The sequence below is a fragment of the Chanodichthys erythropterus genome, chromosome 23, assembly GCF_024489055.1.
Source record: "Chanodichthys erythropterus isolate Z2021 chromosome 23, ASM2448905v1, whole genome shotgun sequence".
NCBI classification, from domain to species: domain Eukaryota; kingdom Metazoa; phylum Chordata; class Actinopteri; order Cypriniformes; family Xenocyprididae; genus Chanodichthys; species Chanodichthys erythropterus.
This window is the reverse complement of record NC_090243.1, coordinates 27159683-27182771: the sequence shown is the minus strand read 5'-3', so window position 1 is coordinate 27182771 and position 23089 is coordinate 27159683. Positions and strand designations below refer to the sequence as shown.

Below are 23089 nucleotides of genomic sequence, written 5' to 3'. Positions count from 1 at the left end.
AATTAGAGAAGGTCAAAAAAATTTAATTTCACAGATGTGTTTTGTGATTATAATCCTATAAACACGTCTTCTTTTTGCACAACCTCAGTAAAATATTATGGAGCAAATCACCTAATGTTTTTTTGGCTAACTCTGGAGTCCTCAGAGAAATCTAATCCATCTGGATAGGAATTTCTCTGATTGTGTTTTTGACGCTTCATCTGCACCAAACAAGCTGTTATTTTTTTCTCTCTATGAAACACAACAATAAAAATAATAAATAAATAAATAAAAAAACTATAGATGTCTTTTGAAACCATTTGATTGCTTTGTGGCTAAACAGCAGGTTTAACACCATGACGTCTGGGCACCATGCAGTTAACTTACACTACAATATTGTGCATTGTTTTGAGAGCTGCATGATGACTTCCAGTATCAATCTGAGAGAAAATAACTTTTTAGTTAGTTCATTACACAAAGCTATCGTATGACTTTATATAGATGTAGAATGCAGCACTGCTGTGTGAGGAAAAAAAAAGAAAAGGAAAAAAAAGTGAATTCTTTGAAATTCACACCTTTTTTTCCACAGACAAAATAACATTAATGGGTGTGGAATGACAACTTTTTCCTTTACACAATAAAATATTTGTGTGTGTGATACCAGACATTGAGAAAAAGGTCAGTCTAGCCATAAATCATGTGATCTGGCCACCCCCAGTGAAGTGATTCAACCATATGAATCACCACATTGATTTTCATTTATGACATTCTCTCTGATCCTCATTTGGAGGCGCATTCATTCGGAAACATATTTGCTCTCTACAGTTACGAATGCTGCTTAGTTTAACATTTTTGCTAGTACTCTAATGCAGACCAGATGTCCACTTGTACAATTCACTCTTAGTGAAGCTCACTCCACTCAACAGCTGTTTAGTTTAATTGACTATGACCACCGGGTGGATCCCATTGCACTGTTCATGTGAAAAATGCACCGCAATCACGCTCTTCCCTTTCATTCACTCTGCTCCTGGGAAGCTTAATCCCAACGAAACAAAGCAAACAATCCACTGGCTGGTCAAAGAATATGGTACAGTGACTCAGAGGGATGAAAAGAGAGGGATGGGGTGGAGAGCAGTGCTTGCTGTCAGGAATAACAGTACCAACGGTCAGGATTTAGCATTCAGCCAGCTCAAAATCCACTGTAGATGCTAGAACTTCCTTCAAAATGTGCAAATGAAGGATTACGAAAAAAGCATTTGACATGACATGCCTAGGATAAAGAGAAAAGGTGTGGCTGTGGAAGCAGACAAATGTGCAAACTGTTCCATGAAATATTGGCTAAGAAAATAAATTAGTACGCTGTTTGACGGACTTCAGCAGATTTGCAGTTACTTCAATTTATACTTACTTGTACTTATCAGCAGAATTTGTAAATCAACTGTTTTGTTTTTTGCTTTTTTAATCCCACAGATGGTTACTCTATACAAAAATATCAAAGATGGGTGGACTTTGGATGAAGACCATGGGAAAATCAGAGGCTTGGGAATTCACACTGTAATTTACACCAGTCCTTTCCCTGACATTTACACAATGGCTCCAATAATTTTTGTTACCCCTGGATTACCCATTTATTCTTGCTAGCTGAACTGTCCAAGAGCAATACCACCAACCAAAAACCAACATCCCATGGAAGTGTCATCTAGATTATGCTCCAAAGATTTACTGACTGCAAAACGAAGTAAACTGACTATCTTCCTTTGTCAGTTAGTTACAGCTCCACTTGTGTTGAGAAAAAAATAAAAAATAAAAATCAGATATTATCCAAGCTAATAAGAAAACTAGATGAATTAGAAGTACAAATCAAAGTAGAAGAGAGTGGGGCAGGCTGTGTCGCCCCTTAAAACTAGCAATTTTTGTCATGTTACTATTTAGAAAGAATTAAAGAATTGAGATACACATGAGAAAAGTTATATTGAGAATAGCATTTTTATAGTACATTATGGATTACAATCCGCCATCAAAATGAAAAGTTTAATAATTCCAGCTGCTGTGAGAAAAGGCTATAAATGATCTGCTACCAGTAGCATCCTCACATGATATAGCCTACTAGCTGGGATTCATTCTTTATGTAAACAGACGTGACGTAATGATGCAAAGACCACCAGTACCAATTTTATTAGAAAACATTATTACAAGCTTACCATTGTGAATCGGGCTAAGATAAGGAGATAGTTTTGAAAACTGGCTGGTTATGTATTTGCTCAAAAACTGATTTTAGATAATTTTTAACCAAAAAAGTTACGGACTGCAGCTTTAAACTTAAATGAAATACTAAAAATAATTATATATACATAAATATACATAATTATATATACATAAAATGTTAAACACAAATAAAATTACAAAATGACATGCAATATAATTTAGTATTTTAATTTTACCTCATCGTGCCTACATGTCAATATAGGTAAAAAGTGGCAGAACTTACCCCATTCTTCCCATTTATTAATTGCTGTAGTCAATCAGATTGTCAGTCTATCTTTTCCGGATATGTCCACAACACAATTCCATACTCGATTGAATGAGTCAGTTACTCAAATGTTAAGGTCTTTTGAGGTTACTCAAATTTTCCAGTTGTTTTCCTCCCACCAGAAAACAGCAGTGAACTTCTCTTCAACTGTTTCTGTGCTCATTCATTGTAAATACAAGTTCCAAGAGGAGCAAAACAGTTAGTAAGGAATGAAGTTTATCATATGCACCAAGGATCCAAGCAGCGTGTGTGTGCTGAACCTATCTAGTTACAGTACACGGGTCTGTCATTTTCACAAGGGCCCTAGGCCATAACAATGGCAAAGATCCTCGAGTGTTCAGCCAGGAAAGAACAACTGAAGTGAGCTTTCAGAGTAAACCTCCATTACTCACAAACTACAGTGGCGGATACAATTCAGCCTTGCTAGACCTTCTCACGTGACTGGACCAATTACTGCAGCAACAGTGTTCGACCTCAACAGGAGACTGAAGGGCCTCCGTGACCCGCTGCAGTGCTCCCTGCAACATCTGTTTAAGCTCCACTGCTTGGCTCTTCCCTCATTTGGGTGCATTTGAAGGTCCATGGGGCCCGGAAACATCCCTTTACTTGTAAACATTTGGTGGAAAACTCTGCTGTGAGACAACACCAAGGTCGGTAATTATCAGTTATTGTGTGCAGCTGCTTTACTCCGTGTTCACATCCACTCGGAAATCACAGAGAGATGTATTGCAGGAAAACTAAAGGTCATCATTCAATACTCTGAGTCACACTTCATTTTTTGTCAGCAAATAATGTCGTCCTTAAGGCATTACATTTATTTCCATTCATAAAATTCATGGGAGTGTTTGTGGTTTCTTGGCTCTTTTCACAAATACAATACACTTTGATGTCTCATGAAAATTCAAGTAATAGAGGCACAAATAAGATGTTCTTTGTTAGAACTGTTACATATCAAACATAGAAACAAGTTTTAAACATCAAATATCTGTATCTCTCTTTAAAATAGTGATTTTGGCCCATTCCATCTCATAGATCTTGACCTTTTTGACTGCAACCGACAACTAAAATCATACAACATCCTTATGAAATAAAAAAATATTAAAGTTACAATATGTCAATTTTTTGCCACTAGAGGTCGTCTATTCAAAACAAAAGTGTAGCTTGATGATGCAGAGTTTGAGCACGGAATCTTGGGAAATGTCATCTTCACCTCAAAGCCAGTGGAAAAGAATCGGGACAGGACTCGGGCAGAAGCCATGTTCATGGATGAGAGTATTATCATATTATTATCGTTACTGTAGTATGAAGCAGAGCAGGGCCGTGATGTTGTAGCTGAACGAGGCCGCTGGAGCGATTGCTAATGAGAGACATAATATATTAAAGCGTCTTTGGTGTTTCCATGGTTTCTACATAATAAAACTGGAAACGGAGGGTGACGCGGGTATGACGCCGTTGACAGGGGACTTCTGGACACGTGTGCCGTGTCCTTGGTTAAAATCACAATTTTCTCAGGCTTTACAAATAGTTGGAAACAACTGGGATATTGTAAGTACTCAGCTGAACAAAATATATAACACTGGCCTAGTGGTTTTTGGATATTTAACTGCAAAAATCTTACATTGTGCCTTTAATTAACTTTTAATAGCAAAAACATTTTCTTAAATATAATTTACATACAATTTTCTCCTGCCGCAGCCCCATTTAACATGTAAAATTTCTTGAAAGAAACTTTGGTTATACTTAAGGTGACATAGTTTGTACATTGTACTTACTCAAACTGAGTAATATTAATTAACTACATGTACTTACCGTAGAGTTATGGTTAGGGTTTAGGATTAGTTACTTGTAATTATGCATAATTTACTGTTGTTATTATTATTATTATAGTAAGTACATATAGTAACATGCTACTATGTCACTTTAAAATAAAGTGTTACCGAAACTTTTTGCATCATCCTGGAAGAAAAGTACATACTCATTCCATTTTCTCCATTTTTATAAATATTATAGTTTCAACTGTATTCATATTCCATAGTGGTTCAACGGATCACATCACGGTTATGAAGTCACAGATCGAATCATTTTTCAGATCAGCTCAAAAAAAAAAAAAACAGTAACTTAACTTTCCATTTATTACTTTGCCCATTTTAATTACTCTGATACCACAGCAGAAACTACTAGCCTAACCAATACATTATTAAAGGCAAGTAGAACAAATACTGTACACCAATTACAAGCATAGATAAATACAACATAAAGTTACAAATAAACTATAAGGTCTGTAGTATTACTAAACTGTAGTATTAATTTTAGTGTACAGAAATGTAATAAATGTAAAATGACATTGTTCACTGTATAAATTTAATATAGATTAATCTTTGTTAAAGCTGTGTTTTGTTGTTTGATTTACATGACAGACAACAGCAGGTATTTTTAAGTTGCTGTCACTTTAAGAGTAAGACCCCATGCACACTCATATTCGATAGAATACACATCTGAATTCACACCTCATTCAAATAAGATATAACCGAATGTGTTTACAAGAATACTTGCCGAGAGGGGTATTTTGACTGATATAATGCATGTATGTGACCATCTAAGTGCACTGAGGACGAAAGAGAAATCAATTTGGAGTTTGCGAGCTATTTGGAACGAACCTCTCTCTCTCTGTGCACGTGAGACTTGAATACGTGTGCGTCTGTGCGCATCAATAACAGTGCTGCGTGCAATACCGAATTAAAACCTCTTTTTGCCTCTTCTAGCGCTGGAATGGTTTTCTATCTATTTAATGTGTAAACTAGCAAGACAAAACACGTTCAAATGATAATCTTTCACTCTACTGCGGTTAAACTTGCAATTGATCCGTGAATCACATGCGTCCCGAACCGTGGGGCTTGGTCCGTACGGATCACGGATCAACAAAGATCCATTTAACCACTAATATTCAACCATTCTCCCATTACCAAAGACATTGTAAAAAACAAATTTTTAATGAGAAATACAAGTCCAATATACCAAGTATTGACGCCTTAATTTAGGCTAAATTTGCATCGGGCAACTTTGCATACCTCATAGAAAGTGAATATTGAATTTAACTATAAAACAGTTAAATGATACATAAAGAAGCTGTTCAACCAGGTTTAGCAGTCATATATTTCTCCTAGTATATATATATATATATATATATATATATATATATATATATATATATATATATATATATATATATATAGAAAGGAATACCAAGAACAGAGCATTTCCAAAAAATGGTTCAAAAATATTTAAAAAATGATAGCTTGACTTCATAAGTCACAACAACCTCAAGATCTGGGCAATGTGGATTTCACTTTCAGCCCTCCATGGATTGTTGGAACAAACTTGGGTTTAGGCTTATTATGCAGTTCAAACAAGATTCAGATAAACAGGGTTTCATTCACAAATGCACACACTCAAACACAACAATAACATCCAGTTATTCAGTCGGACTTGGCAGCTCAAAAAAGGAAGAAACAGAAATTCTTCTCCTTCCTTTTTTTTTTTCAACCATGCTCACATCTGGGAGCCATTTTGTCCAAGTCCAACATCTGTGCCTGGCACCTGATATGACAGGAACGATGCTCTGGAAATAACCAATATTAATATTAATCTTTCACCAGAACTCATGCAGGTGTGTGGCTCAGCGGTGAAACAGGCGATAACCTGCACATTTTTGCTACATTCAGACAGCAAACGGGGACCAAGAATGACGGCCAATAGCTCCAGACCAAAACATAACCTGACTTTCACGGATGTGATTTCTGAAAATGAAGTATGAGCAACCTGATACTGCGTGCCTGGGGAACATAGAGGAACAAGTCGAAAGAACGTCAAGCAAACGTCACAGGAAACTGGAAATGGGTCCAATAAATATCATGAAAAAAGTTCAACACTTCACTTGTTTGATGACAGAGATCTAAAAGAAAAATTCAGACAGTCTGAGACGACTAACAACACTTATGCTATTCAATTTTCCCCTACGTTCAATGGGCTATAAATGAAGCTGTAGTAATTTTACTAAAACCCAAACATGCTTCAAAGGGCCAATGGAAGATGAAAATAATGAGAGGCTCAACCAGAAGTTCTCATCCGTGCATGCCAGGATAATTTCTTCAATACTCAAAAACCGACTTCAAATCCCATTTGGAAGAGAAAGATCAGTGTGGTTTATTAGTTTCCATTGATGTAGAACATTGTTTATTTGTGTATCATAATCAAGTGAGAACTGCATAATTGCGCCTTTAAATGTTCACAGTTGTTGAAATTACATTAAAATACAAACATCCCCAGCAGGATTTAGGGGCCCGACATGACTTAGAGGTTAATGGTAGTTGAGAAATCTTGAATAATGCTTGTGCTAACTTGGTAACTTCTCTAACTTCACAAGAGGAAAATGACAAGAAAAACAGGAAGAGTTTAAGTTATGCTTCAAAAAGAAGGAAGAACACTGAATTATAGTGCTTCAACAGGCCAAAGTTATGGATGAAGGTCACCCGAAAAACGATTTATTGACCGGGTTTAGTTTCCATCTTGGGTCAAAAGTGAAGATCCTGTGATGTTCAACCCCTACATCAGTTCATCAGGTCACATGACCTTGTGCTTCCCATGGAAGCACTACATGAATTTCATTGACTGCCCTACCCATATTCCATCTGCTTTCTTCATTTGTCTAGTCGTAGCGCCCCTCCTCGTCCACTAAGTCTTAATATCACCCACTCTATCTTGCACTAATACTAACCTCCCCATCCATATCCTCTCCATCTGGTTTTCTGTCCTGTACATGTGCAGCTGTCCCTTCTCCTGAATCATCTCCTTAGCTCGCTCTTCACGTCTGTCGGCTAATTTCCTCTGTGCCCTTGCAGCTACTGCTGATTTCTCCAGTGAACACTGGATGTTTTTGGTTTCGCCGTTCGGTCATAAGGAGCAATGGCTAACAGATTTGTGTTATCCTCTGACAGATATGATCTCCAGATGGAATCATCAGCTTCAGCTGTCAAAAGTTCACCAGAATGCAATCCTGCTGGCTGTTTCTTGTGAAACTTTAGACGATAAGGACGTGAGATGTCCAATATGTCTTCAAATGGACAAGTTGCAACAAGTCATTGGAGATGAACGATTTACAGATAGATATATATAAACTCAATGCTGAGACCATTTTAGGATTAGACAATTCTTCTTCAATAATAACAAATATGTTATCAAATTTTATGACATTATTGTTATACCATTGATATTGATGATTATGATATGATTGGTAAATGGATGGTTTGGAACTGAAAGGTTGCAAGTTCAAATCCCAAGAGAGTTGAACAATTATTTCAACTGTGCTGTTAAACAAGGCACTTAATCTCATGCTACTCCAGGGGGAATGACCCTGGTACTGTAAGAGAATCTGTTAAATAGCAAAGTAGTACACTGACAATGATTGACAACTTAAGCTGAGTTCAGACTGCACGATTTTAGCCCCGATTTTGGCTCGCCAATAGGTTTTGAGAAATCGCCGACAAATGCCCGAAATCACAAGCAAATCGGTGCTCATTCACACGAGTGACAATCACGCAGTGTGAATGAGCAAAGACGCGATCTGAGAGAATCGCAGACGAGTCGCCGACGCCCGTGAGATATTTGGCATGCTAAATATCTGGACCTGTCGGCGATTCAAAATCCTGCTGTGTGAAAAGTGTTCTGACTGAAAACTACATCAGCAATGACTGACAAGCAATGAGAGAGCGAGATACAGAGCAGTGGGGAGTTCGGGAGACCACAATATCAGCAAGCATGGCTTCGTTTCAGATAAACATTACATTTCTATCAAACAGAAACAAAGCACAAACCTTTGCTTGACCATCCGCAACAGCAGCACATTGAAAAGTTATGTATTTAGCTCCAACTCTCGTTGCAGAACACACAATCCACAGTCTCCCCAACCATTTCCTCCTTCATATTCTTTTTTTCTTTTTCTTGTTTTCGCTGCAAATCAGCGCACCAGCAATTCATATTGCAAGCTTCTTGCCGGCTACCGTTTTTAATAATAATAATAACTCCGGTCTTGCGTGATATCGCGTTGTTTCCTTGTCACATCTCGCGTTTGTTTGGTTGTGAAATGTAGTTTGCATGCCAGACAGAGTTGTCGGCGATTCTTCCTATTGTCAAGTCATGCAGTGTGAAACGTTCTGTCGCCGATCCATCGTGCAGTTTGAACACAGCAGCGACTGAATGCTGGCCAAGATAGACTCATGCAGTGTGAAAAGAACAGTGACCTGACTGCTTTGAAAATCGTGCAGTCTGAACTCGGCTTTAAATGGTGCAATAACTGTAAATTGGGTCAGGTTGATCTACATATCAAAACAGACATTGAGCTGTTTTGACATTGGTTCAGTGTAGAGCTGTGGCACATTGATTAATGATGTACTGTACATGTACTGATTACACAAATTGGTAGATCATTGACAATCTATAGTATGGTGTATAAAATAGTTTTTTTTCTTGATTTCAAACAATGAGGATGGGATTAGCATGTTTAAATGAATAATTAATTGATTCTACATGCACTTTATATTTATTTTTTATATGAAGATCATAATCAAACATTCTTGGATTTTTTATCATGCTATCATTAATTTTTTGTTACTTTTCAAATGTCTTTTGTACAGATTTTATTGTTTTACCCATATTTACAATCTTAATATTAGACTCTATTAGTACACTCTTAATACTTTAATATTAGAATGCATATTAGAAATGATCATTTAATACGATGAAAAGGTCATTTCAATGTGTAAATTATTTTTCTATCAGTTTTCAATCATGTTTTTTTATCAATTTATCAGTCATGATACACAAAATATGACTTAATTCATTTCCATCACGACCAACAATTTTGCCCTCAATAAAGTTCTCAGAAGTTAGGGAGATACATGAAGTATGATTCACGTGTATGTAGGATTCATTAAAGGTTATGAAATTATCATTATCAGGACAAAGGAGTTGACTCTTTAATTCAAAAATTGTTCAAAGTTTTTTTTATGGAATATTGCAGTATTTATTATGAATCATTTATCTGTGCACATCTTCTATTTTATTCACATTCCTTGTATCTTTAATCAAAATAACTTCCCCTCATTCTTGCAGGAACATCTCTTCTCTGATGATGTGTTTACTGGCGTGGTGCAACCTGTCACTCACATGAGATCCACCAATAGTAAACCACAAGCATCCAATCAATTCCACATGGATAAAATCAAGTCCCGCCCTACATTTGATCTTGTTACAGAAGCAGTTTCATCTGTATATACATCACAATAGAGAAGAAAGGACTATCGCAACTTCCGTTTCATGCCAACATTTCATGCCCCATACGATGCTATCGAACACAATGATTTGAGGTGTGGTGGAAATGACACTCTGGGAATGTTCACAATGTTTCAGACAAAATGATAAACTGTTAAGTACTAAAATTTGTTATTATTGAGTTGTTACTATTGAATTTAAAAATTTTGTTTTTATATGTCTATGTGATGTATTTAATATACTTTAAGATAAACCATGTGTAAATTCTTCAATTTCATGATGTTCAAAGCATTTCTAAGGATGCTGATTTTGACTCTGAGATGGAAACGGGAACATGGTTTGTAAAACAATAGCAACACATTATTAGCTGTTTGATAAGGGTAATCATATGAATTACTGTTATGTGTAAAGCATTACCATTCTGATGCATTGACTTGTAGATGACGCTCTCTATTCTTCTGAATCAGTTTCTGGTTCAAACATATATGACTGAATTAATTCAATATTTCTATTGTGTCACGTTTACTACAGTTGACCGAGTGGATCAGGTAGTCCGAGCTGGTGTGATTGAGTGGAGGCGGCGACTAATTTGCATATTCCTGGATCCATGAATACAAAATGAAGCAAGGGTCTAGAGTTATTTTAAGGCATGAAGAAATTATATCAAAGATGAGTTTTACAGGAGACATTATTGACAGCAGGGGGGTTTAGAAAGTTTCTAAAAGTTCAAATGTGCCTATAGATTATATAACCAGAAAACATGCCAAACTTCAATACATTGCAGTATTTCAATGTATCATCTACAGGTAAGGATGTGATGTGGTCACAGTGATTCTCAGTTTGTGTTGAGAGAAATTTGCATTTTCTTGTAGACATTTTCGTACATTCTAACACATGGTATACATGTTCTCATATTGTTCCTTTGGAAATGACTGCCAAGATGTTAAACTGGCATCGATTAGGCAATATGAATGACTAATATGTTTTCAAATTCTTTGAGTAATAGTGTAGTGAAAGGCTAAATATAACAAACCACATAGGACAAAATTAAATATTGATAGCCTCACTGGAGGTATAATGACTGTTTCAAATCAAAAACCATAGCTGTTAATTCTGATCATATTAGAGCGGTAGAGCGAGAGCCTCCAAACAAGCATTCTCTGTCCCAACATGTGGTAGGAATTAAACATTAGAGTGTGTATGTGTGGAGGGAAACTTCTGCATCTTTGGTGTACAAATACGGGTTCAAATTCCAGCAGTGTTAAATTCCTTGCTCTAGGGGCCTGTACATATGATAGTGTTTCACTTTCCACTTTATTAGCTACTGATGTGGATCAAAGAAATGGTCTTGACTCTTTTTTTGTAACTAAGCAGGTTATGCTGATCAGTGTTATCTCGGCAATAATAATGGACGCTTGTGTTTCACAACTGCATGATGCTGTAGGTACTACTAGAGAATCTATTACACTTATCAGGGGAGTAACGAAGTAGCTAAGAGGCAATGCTACAAAGTTAACTACTGCACACTTTTTCAGTAGCATGCCAATAGTTAAGCTGTTCAAAACAAGCTTTTCTTCAAAAAATCTACTTTTTCCCCATCAAGTAGCGATAGATGAGATTACAAAAAATTCTAGATCATTTTAGAACAAAAAAAAAAAAAAAACAAAAAAATCAAAACCTCTCTGTAACAAAATCTGTAACACTTTAAAATAAGGTTCCATTTGTTAAATAAAGGCCGCATTTCACAGACAGGGTCATATATTTTTTTCACATTTTTGAGAATGTAATAGACAAAACACACTCACATACGCACACACACACCTACCTGTCTTCATAAATCAAATTTTGACTGTTAAAGGTTTCTGAATTTGATCCAATTAAATTTCACATCTGCTCAATTTTTTAAATTCATGATTAATATTGCATCAGACTGCGGGAGTTGAAGGAGGGATCGAGTGGGATTTTGTGTAGCTGTTGATCTGCAGTCTCTTTTTAATGATAGGCTGTACGCATTTGTCAATCATCCCCTCTTGCTATTTGGGGAAATGAATCCAGCGCTCAGATTGGTTGAACTTTTTTCTTTTGCTTGATTTGAGTACTACCTGTGCACAGAGCCAGGATTTTGCATAGTTTAGTGTAACAAATCGTACCGGTGTACTTTGAGGGCAAAATGTGTACCCGTGTAACGATCACCATCTGTTCCTATCACGTTCCTGCTCACTCCGGACTCCATTTCCCATAATTCTCCCTTGCCTATCACATGCACTCACTCCACCAATCACCTGTTGCCACATACAGCCTAGCACTCCACACTGATCACCACACCCAGCTGCACATCATTACCAGGACTATAAAGGACCTTCACACACACCACCTCACCGCGAAGTCTTGTTTACTGTTGTAGCAATTCCGAGCATTTATACCCTGTCTGTCTGTTGTTACTGTTCCTGCCTGCTACCCGTTATCGACCCATTGCTGCCTGTCCTGACCCTTGCCTTGTCTGCCGTTCTGTGAATGATATCTGCCTGCCTTGATCTACTGCCTGTACCCTCACTACGATTCTGCCTGTCCCTTGCTGTTCCTGTTTGTTCCTGATTGACTCTGCCTGTACGACCATTCTCACTGTAAATAAAACGCTGCACTTGGATCCCCTGCCTGAGTCTCCCATTCGTAACAGAAGACTTCGCCACACAAAGATCCGGCAGCTTCTCCGAGCATTACAAGCTTCAACATGGACCCAGCAATGTGTCTCATCAGCCTTCGCCAAGGTAACTCTAACCTCGAGGATCATATTCAGAACTTTTTGGATATAGCTAACTTATCTGATCTGCCGGACTGTGCCCTCATTGACTTTTTTTGTTATGGGTTAAACGAACCACTGAAGGGCTATTTAATCACCAACGAGGATCATTCGTTGAACTTCTGGACTTTGCCCTGTTAACTGGTGGTTCACGTTCTGCCGGCACCACCTGAACTCCTTGCCCACAAGGCCACAACAGACCCCGTTGAAATCCCCAAGAACTTTTTTTGGGGGGGGCAGTATACCTGAGGGTGGGGACCCTGCTCAACCATGGCCGTTAATGGCCAGCAGCCATATCACCTTGTAGCCCAAGACTGGTTGCCCACTGAAGCTAAGCAGGGCTGAGCCTGGTTAGTACCTGGATGGGAGACCTCCTGAGAAAAACCAGGTAGCTGCTGGAAGAGGTGTTAGTGAGGCCAGCAGGGGGTGCTCACCCTGTGGTCTGTGTGGGTCCTAATGCCCCGGTATAGTGACGGGGACACTGTACTGTAACAAGCACCGTCCTTCGGATGAGACGTTAAACCGAGGTCCTGACTCTCTGTGGTCATTAAAAATCCCATGGCACTTCTCGTAAAAGAGTAGGGGTGTAACCCCGGTGTCCTGGCCAAATTCCCTCCATAGGCCCTACCAATCATGGCCTCCTAATAATCCCCAACCCCAATTGGCTCTTTCACTCTCTCTCCTCTCCACTTTCAGCTGGTGTGTGGTGAGCGTACTGGCGCCGTTGTACTGTGGCTGCCGTCGCATCATCCAAGTGGATGCTGCATACTGGTGGTGGATGAGGAGAGACCCCTGATATGATTGTAAAGCGCTTCGGGTGTACAGTAGTACATATGAATGCGCTATATAAATGCCTCATTCATTCATTCATTCATTCATTCAATGGTCTTCGAACTGTTATGGCCTTTGAACTGCAATTTATTATGGCCACTATTGGACTCTGACCCGCTGGGGTCATCTATGGACTCTGTCCTGCAGTGGCCGTCCAAACCACCTGACCTGCCGTGGTTGCCTGAACCACCTGACCTGTTGTGGCTGCCCGAGCCACCTGACCTGCCGTGGCCGCCCGAGCCACCTGACCCGCCGTGGCCGCCCGAGCCACATGACCCGCCGTGGCCGCCCGTGGCTCCTGACCCGCCGTGGCTGCCCGTGGCACCTGACCCTCCGTGGCTGCCCGAGTGCATGGACCTGCATTGGGGACCCTGTTCTTGTCTGCATGCAGGTCCCCAATGCACCCACCCCCCCTCCCTAGCTGTTCCTTTCACGCCGCGAGGACGCGCCTTCCGGGAGGGGGGCGTTATGTAACGATCACCATCTGTTCCTGTCACGTTCCTGCTCACTCCGGACTCCATTTCCCATAATCCTCCCTTGCCTATCACATGCACTCACTCCACCAATCACCTGTTGCCACATACAGCCTAGCACTCCACACTGATCACCACACCCAGCTGCACATCATTACCAGGACTATAAAGGACCTTCACACACACCACCTCACCGCGAAGTCTTGTTTACTGTTGTAGCAATTCCGAGCATTTATACCCTGTCTGTCTGTTACTGTTCCTGCCTGCTACCCGTTATCGACCCATTGCTGCCTGTCCTGACCCTTGCCTTGTCTGCCGTTCTGTGAATGATATCTGCCTGCCTTGATCTACTGCCTGTACCCTCACTACGATTCTGCCTGTCCCTTGCTGTTCCTGTTTGTTCCTGATTGACTCTGCCTGTACGACCATTCTCACTGTAAATAAAACGCTGCACTTGGATCCCCTGTCTGAGTCTCCCATTCGTAACAACCCGCTATGCAAAATGCGTACATGTTGGCAGGTCTGGGATATTTAAGTAGCTTTTATAAAAGTACACTAGAAAAAACAAAACAAAAAAACATTACTGTTTAGCATCTTGAAACAAAACAATGGCTCTAACATATTTTAAGATATGTCAGTGCAAGTTATTTTCAGTTTAAGCTCAAACATGCATTTAATCTAGGACTAGCTTGTCTGTGAAATTGGGGGTTAGGTAACTATATTAGTTAAAGGTGCCCTTGAATGAAAAATTGAATTTACCTCGGCATAGTCAAATAACAAGAGTTCAGTACATGGAAATGACATACAGTGAGTCTCAAACTCCATTGTTTCCTCCTTCTTATATAAATCTCATTTGTTTAAAAGACCTCAGAAGAACAGGCGAATCTCAACATAACACCGACTGTTATGCAACAGTCGGGGTGTATGCCCCAATATTTGCATATGCCAGCCCATGATCCCAACATTATGAAAGGCATTACACAAGGGCAGCCAGTAACGTCTGGATCATCAGACTAGGTAAGCAAGCAAGAAAATAGTGAAAAATGGCAGATAGAGCAATAATAACTGACATGATCCATGATCTCATGATATTTTTAGTGATATTTGTAAATTGTCTTTCTAAATGTTTCGTTAGCATATTGCTAATGTACTGTTAAATGTGGTTAAAGTTACCATCGTTTCATACTGTATTCACTGAGACAAGAGCCGTCGCTATTTTCATTTTTCAACACTTGCAGTCTGTATAATTCATAAACACAACTTCATTCTTTATAAATCTCATCAACAGTGTAGCATTAGCCGTTAGCCACGGAACACAGCCTCAAATTCATTCAGAATCAATGTAAACAATATAACAGTATACAATACTCACATAATCCGCCGCATGCATGCCGCATGCATGACAAACACTTTGTAAAGATCCATTTGAGGGTTATATTAGCTGTGTAAACTTTGTTTATGCACTGTTCAAGGCAAGCGCGAGCTCCGTGGGGAATTAAAGGGCCAGTAGCCCTTGAATCGCCTCATTTATAATGAAGCCCCAAAATAGGCAGTTAAAACAATGAATTTAAAAAAAAAATCTATGGGGTATTTTGAGCTGAAACTTCACAGACACATTCAGGGGACACCTTAGACTAATATTACATCTTTTTAAAAAAAGTTCTAGGGCACCTTTAATATGAAATAAAAAGTTCACATAATCTAACAAAGAAAAGTATTTTTATGAACTAATAAAGATTAATAAATACTTCAACGAATACACTGATCAGGCATAACATTATGAGCACTGACAGGTGAAGTGAATAACACTCTTCATCACGGTACCTGTTAGTGGGTAGATATATTAGGCAGCAAGTGAACATTTTGTCCTCAAAGTTGATGTGTTATAAGCAAGAAAAATTGGCAAGCATAATAATGCAAGCATGAAAATGTGCCCTGCCACAAAGCAAAAATGCTTCAGGAATGGTTTGAGGAGCACAACAACGAGTTTGAGGTGTTGACTTAGCCTCCAAATTCCCCAGATCTCCATCCAATCGAGCATCTGTGGGATGTGCTGAACAAACAAGTCCAATCCATGGAGGCTCCACCTCGCAACTTACAGGACTTAAAGGGTCATGAAACCCTCTGTTTCAGCAGCAGTCAGTTCTCACCACAGTTTTGAAAAATGCTACAGAAGTGGGCATGGTTAAGCTGCGGAGTGGAGGAGGATGAGGGGACACTGATGACACAGCAATGGCTTCTGATTCAGACAGTTTTATTTTAAAAGCATCAAAGCTTCCCAAAAATTAATGCTGCAAATTTACCATTACATGCAACACAATATGCACATGGCATTTGCTATAATTTAATACACAAATAAATGCACAGCCATTCGCATTTTGTTCTTTGAATCGAATATGAATACGCTGTTGCATCTTTGATAACTTTTGAGGCTTATTTTGCAGCGTTTTTATAAGCCATTTGATCAGTTAAAGAGCCGTAAAGAACGCAAATACTCATTTTTGATCATTAATGCATCTCTACCTTATTGTATGCGATCTCACTGTTTGAAGCACCTGTCAGAGGATGAATAAGGCCAAATTCCACCTTTCTCCTGTTATCATAGCACATAAAAATGTTTCGATGTGTAGGTAGTTTTCACGGGGAAAGCCATGCAACACACCCGACCTTTTATACTGTAGATTTTAAACCCGGAAGACAAAAATAGGGGAAAAAATCTCAAAATTAACCACTTTCCCCCTACGATTACATCAATAAACAGATTAAATATGATTAAACAGATGCTAACATTGTTTTCAATGATGTTCAACACGCATACATCTGTTAAAATCTCATAAAATTTAGTCTAGGGTCTCATGACCCTTTAAAGGATCTGCTGCTAACATCTTGGTGCAGATATCACAGCACAACTTCAGGGGTCTAGTGGAGTCCATTCCTCGATGGGTCAGGGCTGTTTTGCCATCCATCCATCCATCCATCCATCCATCCATCCATCCATCCATCTATCCATCTATCTATCCATCCATCCATCCATCTATCTATCTATCTATCTATCTATCTATCTATCTATCTATCTATCTATCTATCTATCTATCTATCTATCTATCTATCTATCTATCTATCTATCTATCTATCTATCACTTTTCATATTATTATTATTATTTTTTTTTTTTATGTAGCTTCAATGTAGTGTTGCACAATGTCTACCACAAAAAAAAGCAATTAACCATATTATAATTGTGCATATTATAGTTAGGGAGGCAAAAAAGGCTTCAAATATTTCCTATCTTTGTTACTTTGTCGTTGTATGTTTTCTTGTTATGTTGAAGAAGCAGCCAAACTAGTTAGCCTTGTTAAGGGGGTCGCACACCGGACGTGTAGCTCGGCGCCGCGCCACGTCTTTAAAATTTGAACGCATTGTTTTCTATGAGAGTACGCACACCGGCGGCGACATTCGGCGCCCAGCAACGACTCAGGAAGTTGTTCAAAATCCTGCCGCGCCACACAGCGCGATGCACATTGTTTTACATTAAATGTATATTATATTTCTCTCAAATCGTCGTTAATGTACATACTGACTTCACCCTGAGCTGCAAGATACATCAGTTTCACATTTTAAGTTAAACAGCTTGAATAAAGTCTAAAAATGTATAATGAACGTAGCATTTTCTTTCCTTTTACTTTGTTGTGCCATTTTTCCATGTACACTAACCTCAGTGCGAAATATTAAAGCATAGGCATGTAACGTTTCCCTGTTGACGTAAAACACTCCCATTGTGCAGCTCTTCTATCAGGAGTCGAGTCAAAATTGAGCTCGCGCGTATATAATGTACGCGGCCGGTGTGCGATACCTGTGAGTTGTCAGAAACGCGACGCTGCGCGGCGCCGAGCTTCGCGTCCGGTGTGCGACCCCCTTTAGCCTTGACAACCAGAATATTAATACATTATAGTTCCTTTTGTACAATAAACACTTGTTTGCACCGAGTTGTGTCGCCGGGTCCTGAAGCAAAACCACTGCTTTAAATCAGTTTCAGAGTAGCTTTCCCAACACTGATGTGACCTCAAACTAACCTGAGGGTTTGCGAACACCTGCTGAATGTTGTTGATAGGGCCACAGGGGACACCGGTGCCTTCAAACCGTCTCAACCACTCTCCAGTCGTCTCCTCCATGAACCTGAGGGAGGACAGAGGCCTAAATGAAGGTTTGAAAAGGGACAGGGAGGGGTGCTGGAAAACAGGGCACAGGCACGATAACATGAGCTGAAATGCAAGTCATATGTGGCCACTTCCTCTCCATGTCCCTTCAGGACAACAGTACTGTGTAAAACCATCAACACTCTTTGAAAGATTTCACTTAATGTGCCCACTATAATTAAAGTTAATTCAGGCTTTTTTTTTTCTAGCAATATGTAAACATATAAGGTTTCTCATATTGTAAACATACTCTCACAAAGCATGTCTTGGCCTTCAGTGACTGACGCTGATTCACCCAGTCAGAATGTGCCATTTGAATTTTGTACAGACTGTCTGTGCACAACAATCCCATTGTTGCCAAATATGGAAGGTTTGAGGGTGTGCAAACAAAATTCTTCAATAGCCCTTTTCAGACAGGACTAGTTTTGTTTGAGTTACTTTTTTTTTTTTTTTTTCACTCGACATCTGTGATTTCATGTACCAACTCGGACGGGACTAACATCTCTGTGTTTATTACAGAGGTTGGAGTGTGTGTTTTCTTGCTTGCATCACATATGACGTAGATGTCTTTTAATTTATTATTTGTTAATATAATTTTCATTTATTATAAAAAGTAAACTTCACGAGTTTACAGAAGTAGCGGTTTATAATAAACTTGCATGCGTGAGCAGCAAAATCTAGACAAGCATCTTACTCACACCTGACAATGATATTAAAATGGGCATTCTTCGCAGTTTTTTTTTTGTGTGTGTGTGTGTGTGTGTGTGTGATTTGGCTCTATTTATTAATTTTATAATTTTATTTTTTTGTCAGATACCATCCATATTGAGATCAAATGAAAGCATGTTGAAGATTGGTGTGCAAACGGTAGCTCAGGTAGGGAATAAAAGAAGCGTTAGGATAATAAAACATAAGCAATCACAGACATTCTCATTCAGACGGGATTAGTATTACCTGGTAATTTTTCCAGACCTTTTTACAGAAGGGTAAAAGTTGCCATAATCTTTACTGACTTTGTCTGTAATAATTACTGAGATGGCACATTCGGACAGGACTAAAATCGCTGAGAAGTTCTGGTAATAATTATTTTACCCACCCCTCCATGTAAAATGAATCCCGTCTGAATAGGGCTAATGCCAAAAACCATTCATTTGGCTTCTTAACAGAAAGCTTTTGCAGTTCTCACACATTGACCGCAAAATGCATCAGACGGGCCATAGCAGACAGGAAAGTAGCAGAGAGAAAGGAACATTTTTGGTTTGTTACTTTATATACAGTTATTTCTCCAGCATATAACCAATAATGTTGTCAGCATCATCAAATGTTTAAACATTTAAAGCCAGTTAAATGGTATTTATTAATCCTTTTAATTTTGATTGAGATTGCAACAGATTTTTACCATATAAGGAGTTGCATTTTAGTCTATTTCTCAAATAAAGCTATCCTATGGCTTCAGAAGACTACAAATATAGCACATGAAGATATTTTAAAGGTCCCGTTTTATGTGGTTTTTTGAAGCTTTGATTGTGTTTATAGTGTGCAATATAACATGTATTCATGTTTCACGTGTAAAAAAACACAGTATTTTTCACATAATTTACTTATCTGTATACCACTGTTTCCACTGTCATAAAAATTTCTTCGCGACTTCTGTTAAATAAAATATCTCGCTTGGCATTGAACTTTGAGCTTTACAATTTTACACATTTTATTTATACTCTGACAACAACATTACACACTAACTAAAGTTTGAAACATGGGATCACGAAGAACGGGACCTTTAATAAAATCTAAGAGGTTTCTGTCCCTTCATTGACAGTCTACGCAAATACCACTTTGACGCTTGAAAAAGTTCATAAAGAACTTTCGCTTTATATGATGAACAGATTGAATTTAGGCTTTTATTCACAAACATTTATCAACACACACATCAGTTATGGTAAATAGAAGCTCAAGAATGCTTGTTTGATGTTTGAGAACCAATGAGGTTCATTATTGTGTGTTACGCAGCACATTTGAGCTTCAGCAAGAACCAATAAGGTTCATTCTCATGTCACGCAGCACATTTGAGCTTCAGCAAGAACCAATGAGGTTCATTCTTGTGTTATGCAGCACGTTTGAGCTTCAGCAAGAACCAATGAGGTTCATTCTTGTGTTACGCAGCATGTTTGAGCTTCAGCAAGAACCAATTAAGTTCATTCTCGTGTTACGCAGCAATTCAGGCTTCCGCAAGAACCAATGAGGTTCATTCTCGTGTTACGCATCACGTTTGAGCTTCAACAAGAAACAATGAGGTTCATTCTCGTGTGATGCAGCACGTTTGAGCTTCAGCAACAACCAATGAGGTTCATTCTTGTGTTATGCAGCACGTTTGAGCTTAAGCGAGAACCAATGAGGTTCATTCTCGTGTTACGCAGCACGTTTGAGCTTCAGCAACAACCAATGAGGTTCATTCTTGTGTTATGCAGCACGTTTGAGCTTAAGCGAGAACCAATGTGGTTCATTCTCGTGTTACACAGCACATTTGAGCTTCAGCAAGAACCAATAAGGTTCATTCTCATGTCATGCAGCACGTTTGAGCTTCAGCAAGAACCAATGAGGTTCATTCTTGTGTTACGCAGCACGTTTGAGCTTCAGCAAGAACCAATGAGGTTCATTCTCGTGTTACGCAGCACGTTTGAGCTTCAGCAAGAACCAATGAGGTTCATTCTTGTGTTACGCAGCACGTTTGAGCTTCAGCAAGAACCAATGAAGTTCATTCTCGTGTTACGCAGCACATTCAGGCTTCCGCAAGAACCAATGAGGTTCATTCTCGTGTTACACAGCACGTTTGAGCTCCAGCGAGAACCACTGAGGTTCGTTATCGTGTTACGCATCACGTTTGAGCTTCCGCAAGAATCAATAAGGTTCATTCTTGTGTTACACAGCACGTTTGAGCTTCAGCAAGAACCAATGAGGTTCATTCTCGTGTTACACAGCACGTTTGAGCTTCCGCGAGAACCAATGAGGTTCATTCTTGTGTTACGCAGCACGTTTGAGCTTCAGCAAGAACCAATGAGGTTCATTCTCGTGTTACGCAGCACGTTTGAGCTTCCGCAAGAACCAATGAGGTTCATTCTCGTGTTACGCAGCACGTTTGAGCTTCCGCGAGAACCAATGAGGTTCATTCTCGTGTTACGCAGCACGTTTGAGCTTCCGCAAGAACCAATAAAGTTCATTCTTGTGTTACGCAGCAAATTCAAGCTTCTGCAAGAACCAATGAGGTTCATTCTCGTGTTACACAGCACGTTTGAGCTCCAGCGAGAACCACTGAGGTTCGTTATCGTGTTACGCATCACGTTTGAGCTTCCGCAAGAATCAATAAGGTTCATTCTTGTGTTACGCAGCACATTTGAGCTTCAGCAAGAACCAATGAGGTTCATTCTCGTGTTACGCAGCACGTTTGAGCTTCCGCAAGAACCAATGAGGTTCATTCTCGTGTTACGCAGCACGTTTGAGCTTCCGCAAGAACCAATGAGGTTCATTCTCGTGTTACGCAGCACGTTTGAGCTTCCGCAAGAACCAATGAGGTTCATTCTCGTGTTACGCAGCACATTTAGGCTGCAGCAAGAACCAATGAGGTTCAATTCTCGTGTTACGCAGCATGTTTGAGATTCAGCAAGAACCAATGAGGTTCATTCTCGTGTTACGCAGCACATTTGAGCTTCAGCAAGAACCAATAAGGTTCATTCTCGTGTTACGCAGCACATTTGAGCTTCTGCAAGAACTAATGAGGTTAATTCTCATGTGTTATGCAGCACGTTTGAGCTTCCGCAAGAACCAATGAGGTTCATTCTTGTGTTACGCAGCACGTTTGAGCTTCCACAAGAACCAATGAGGTTCATTCTCGTGTTACGCAGCACGTTTGAGCTTCTTCAAGAACCAATGAGGTACATTCTCGTGTTACACAGCACGTTTGAGCTTCTTCAAGAACCAATGAGGTTCATTCTCGTGTTACGCAGCACGTTTGAGCTGCAGCAAGAACCAATGAGGTTCATTCTCGTGTTACGCAGCACGTTTGAGCTGCAGCAAGAACCAATGAGGTTCATTCTCGTGTTATGCAGCACATTTGAGCTTCTGCAAGAACTAATGAGGTTAATTCTCATGTGTTATGCAGCACGTTTGAGCTTCCGCAAGAACCAATGAGGTTCATTCTCATGTTACGCAGCACGTTTGAGCTTCAGCGAAAACCAATGAGGTTCATTCTCGTGTTACGCAGCACGTTTGAGCTTCTTCAAGAACCAATGAGGTACATTCTCGTGTTACACAGCACGTTTGAGCTTCTTCAAGAACCAATGAGGTTCATTCTCGTGTTACGCAGCACGTTTGAGCTTCAGCAAGAACCAATGAGGTACATTCTTGTGTTACGCAGCACATTTGAGCTTCAGCAAGAACCACTGAGGTTCATTCTCATGTTACGCAGCACGTTTGAGCTTCAGCGAAAACCAATGAGGTTCATTCTCGTGTTACGCAGCACATTTAGGCTGCAGCAAGAACCAATGAGGTTCATTCTCGTGTTACACAGCACGTTTGAGCTTCTTCAAGAACCAATGAGGTTCATTCTCGTGTTACGCAGCACGTTTGAGCTGCAGCAAGAACCAATGAGGTTCATTCTCGTGTTACGCAGCACGTTTGAGCTTCAGCAAGAACCAATGAGGTTCATTCTCGTGTTACGCAGCACGTTTGAGCTTCAGCGTGAACCACTGAGGTTCATTATCATGTTGCGCAGCACATTTGAGCTTCCTCAAGAACCGATGAGGTTCATTCTTGCGCATTGAGCATGTACAGTTGAGCTTGTTTATATTCACTGATCAATGTTTCTATGTGAATAAAAGCCTAAAGTCAATCTGCTCATCATATAAAGCGATCGAGTCTCTTCAGAAAATTTGAACTAAACTGCACAATTCATATGGATTA

General features: G+C 39.5%; 1 protein-coding gene across 1 annotated transcript in view; it reads right to left on the bottom strand.

The window, feature by feature from the left end:
- Positions 1–23089, bottom strand: part of sugct (succinyl-CoA:glutarate-CoA transferase) — a 201114-nt gene that overhangs the window by 83230 nt on the left and 94795 nt on the right. The window contains exon 12 of the mRNA XM_067378105.1: positions 18011–18113. Within this exon, the coding sequence (XP_067234206.1) occupies positions 18011–18113 (103 nt within the window). The remainder of the gene's footprint in view (positions 1–18010; positions 18114–23089) is intronic.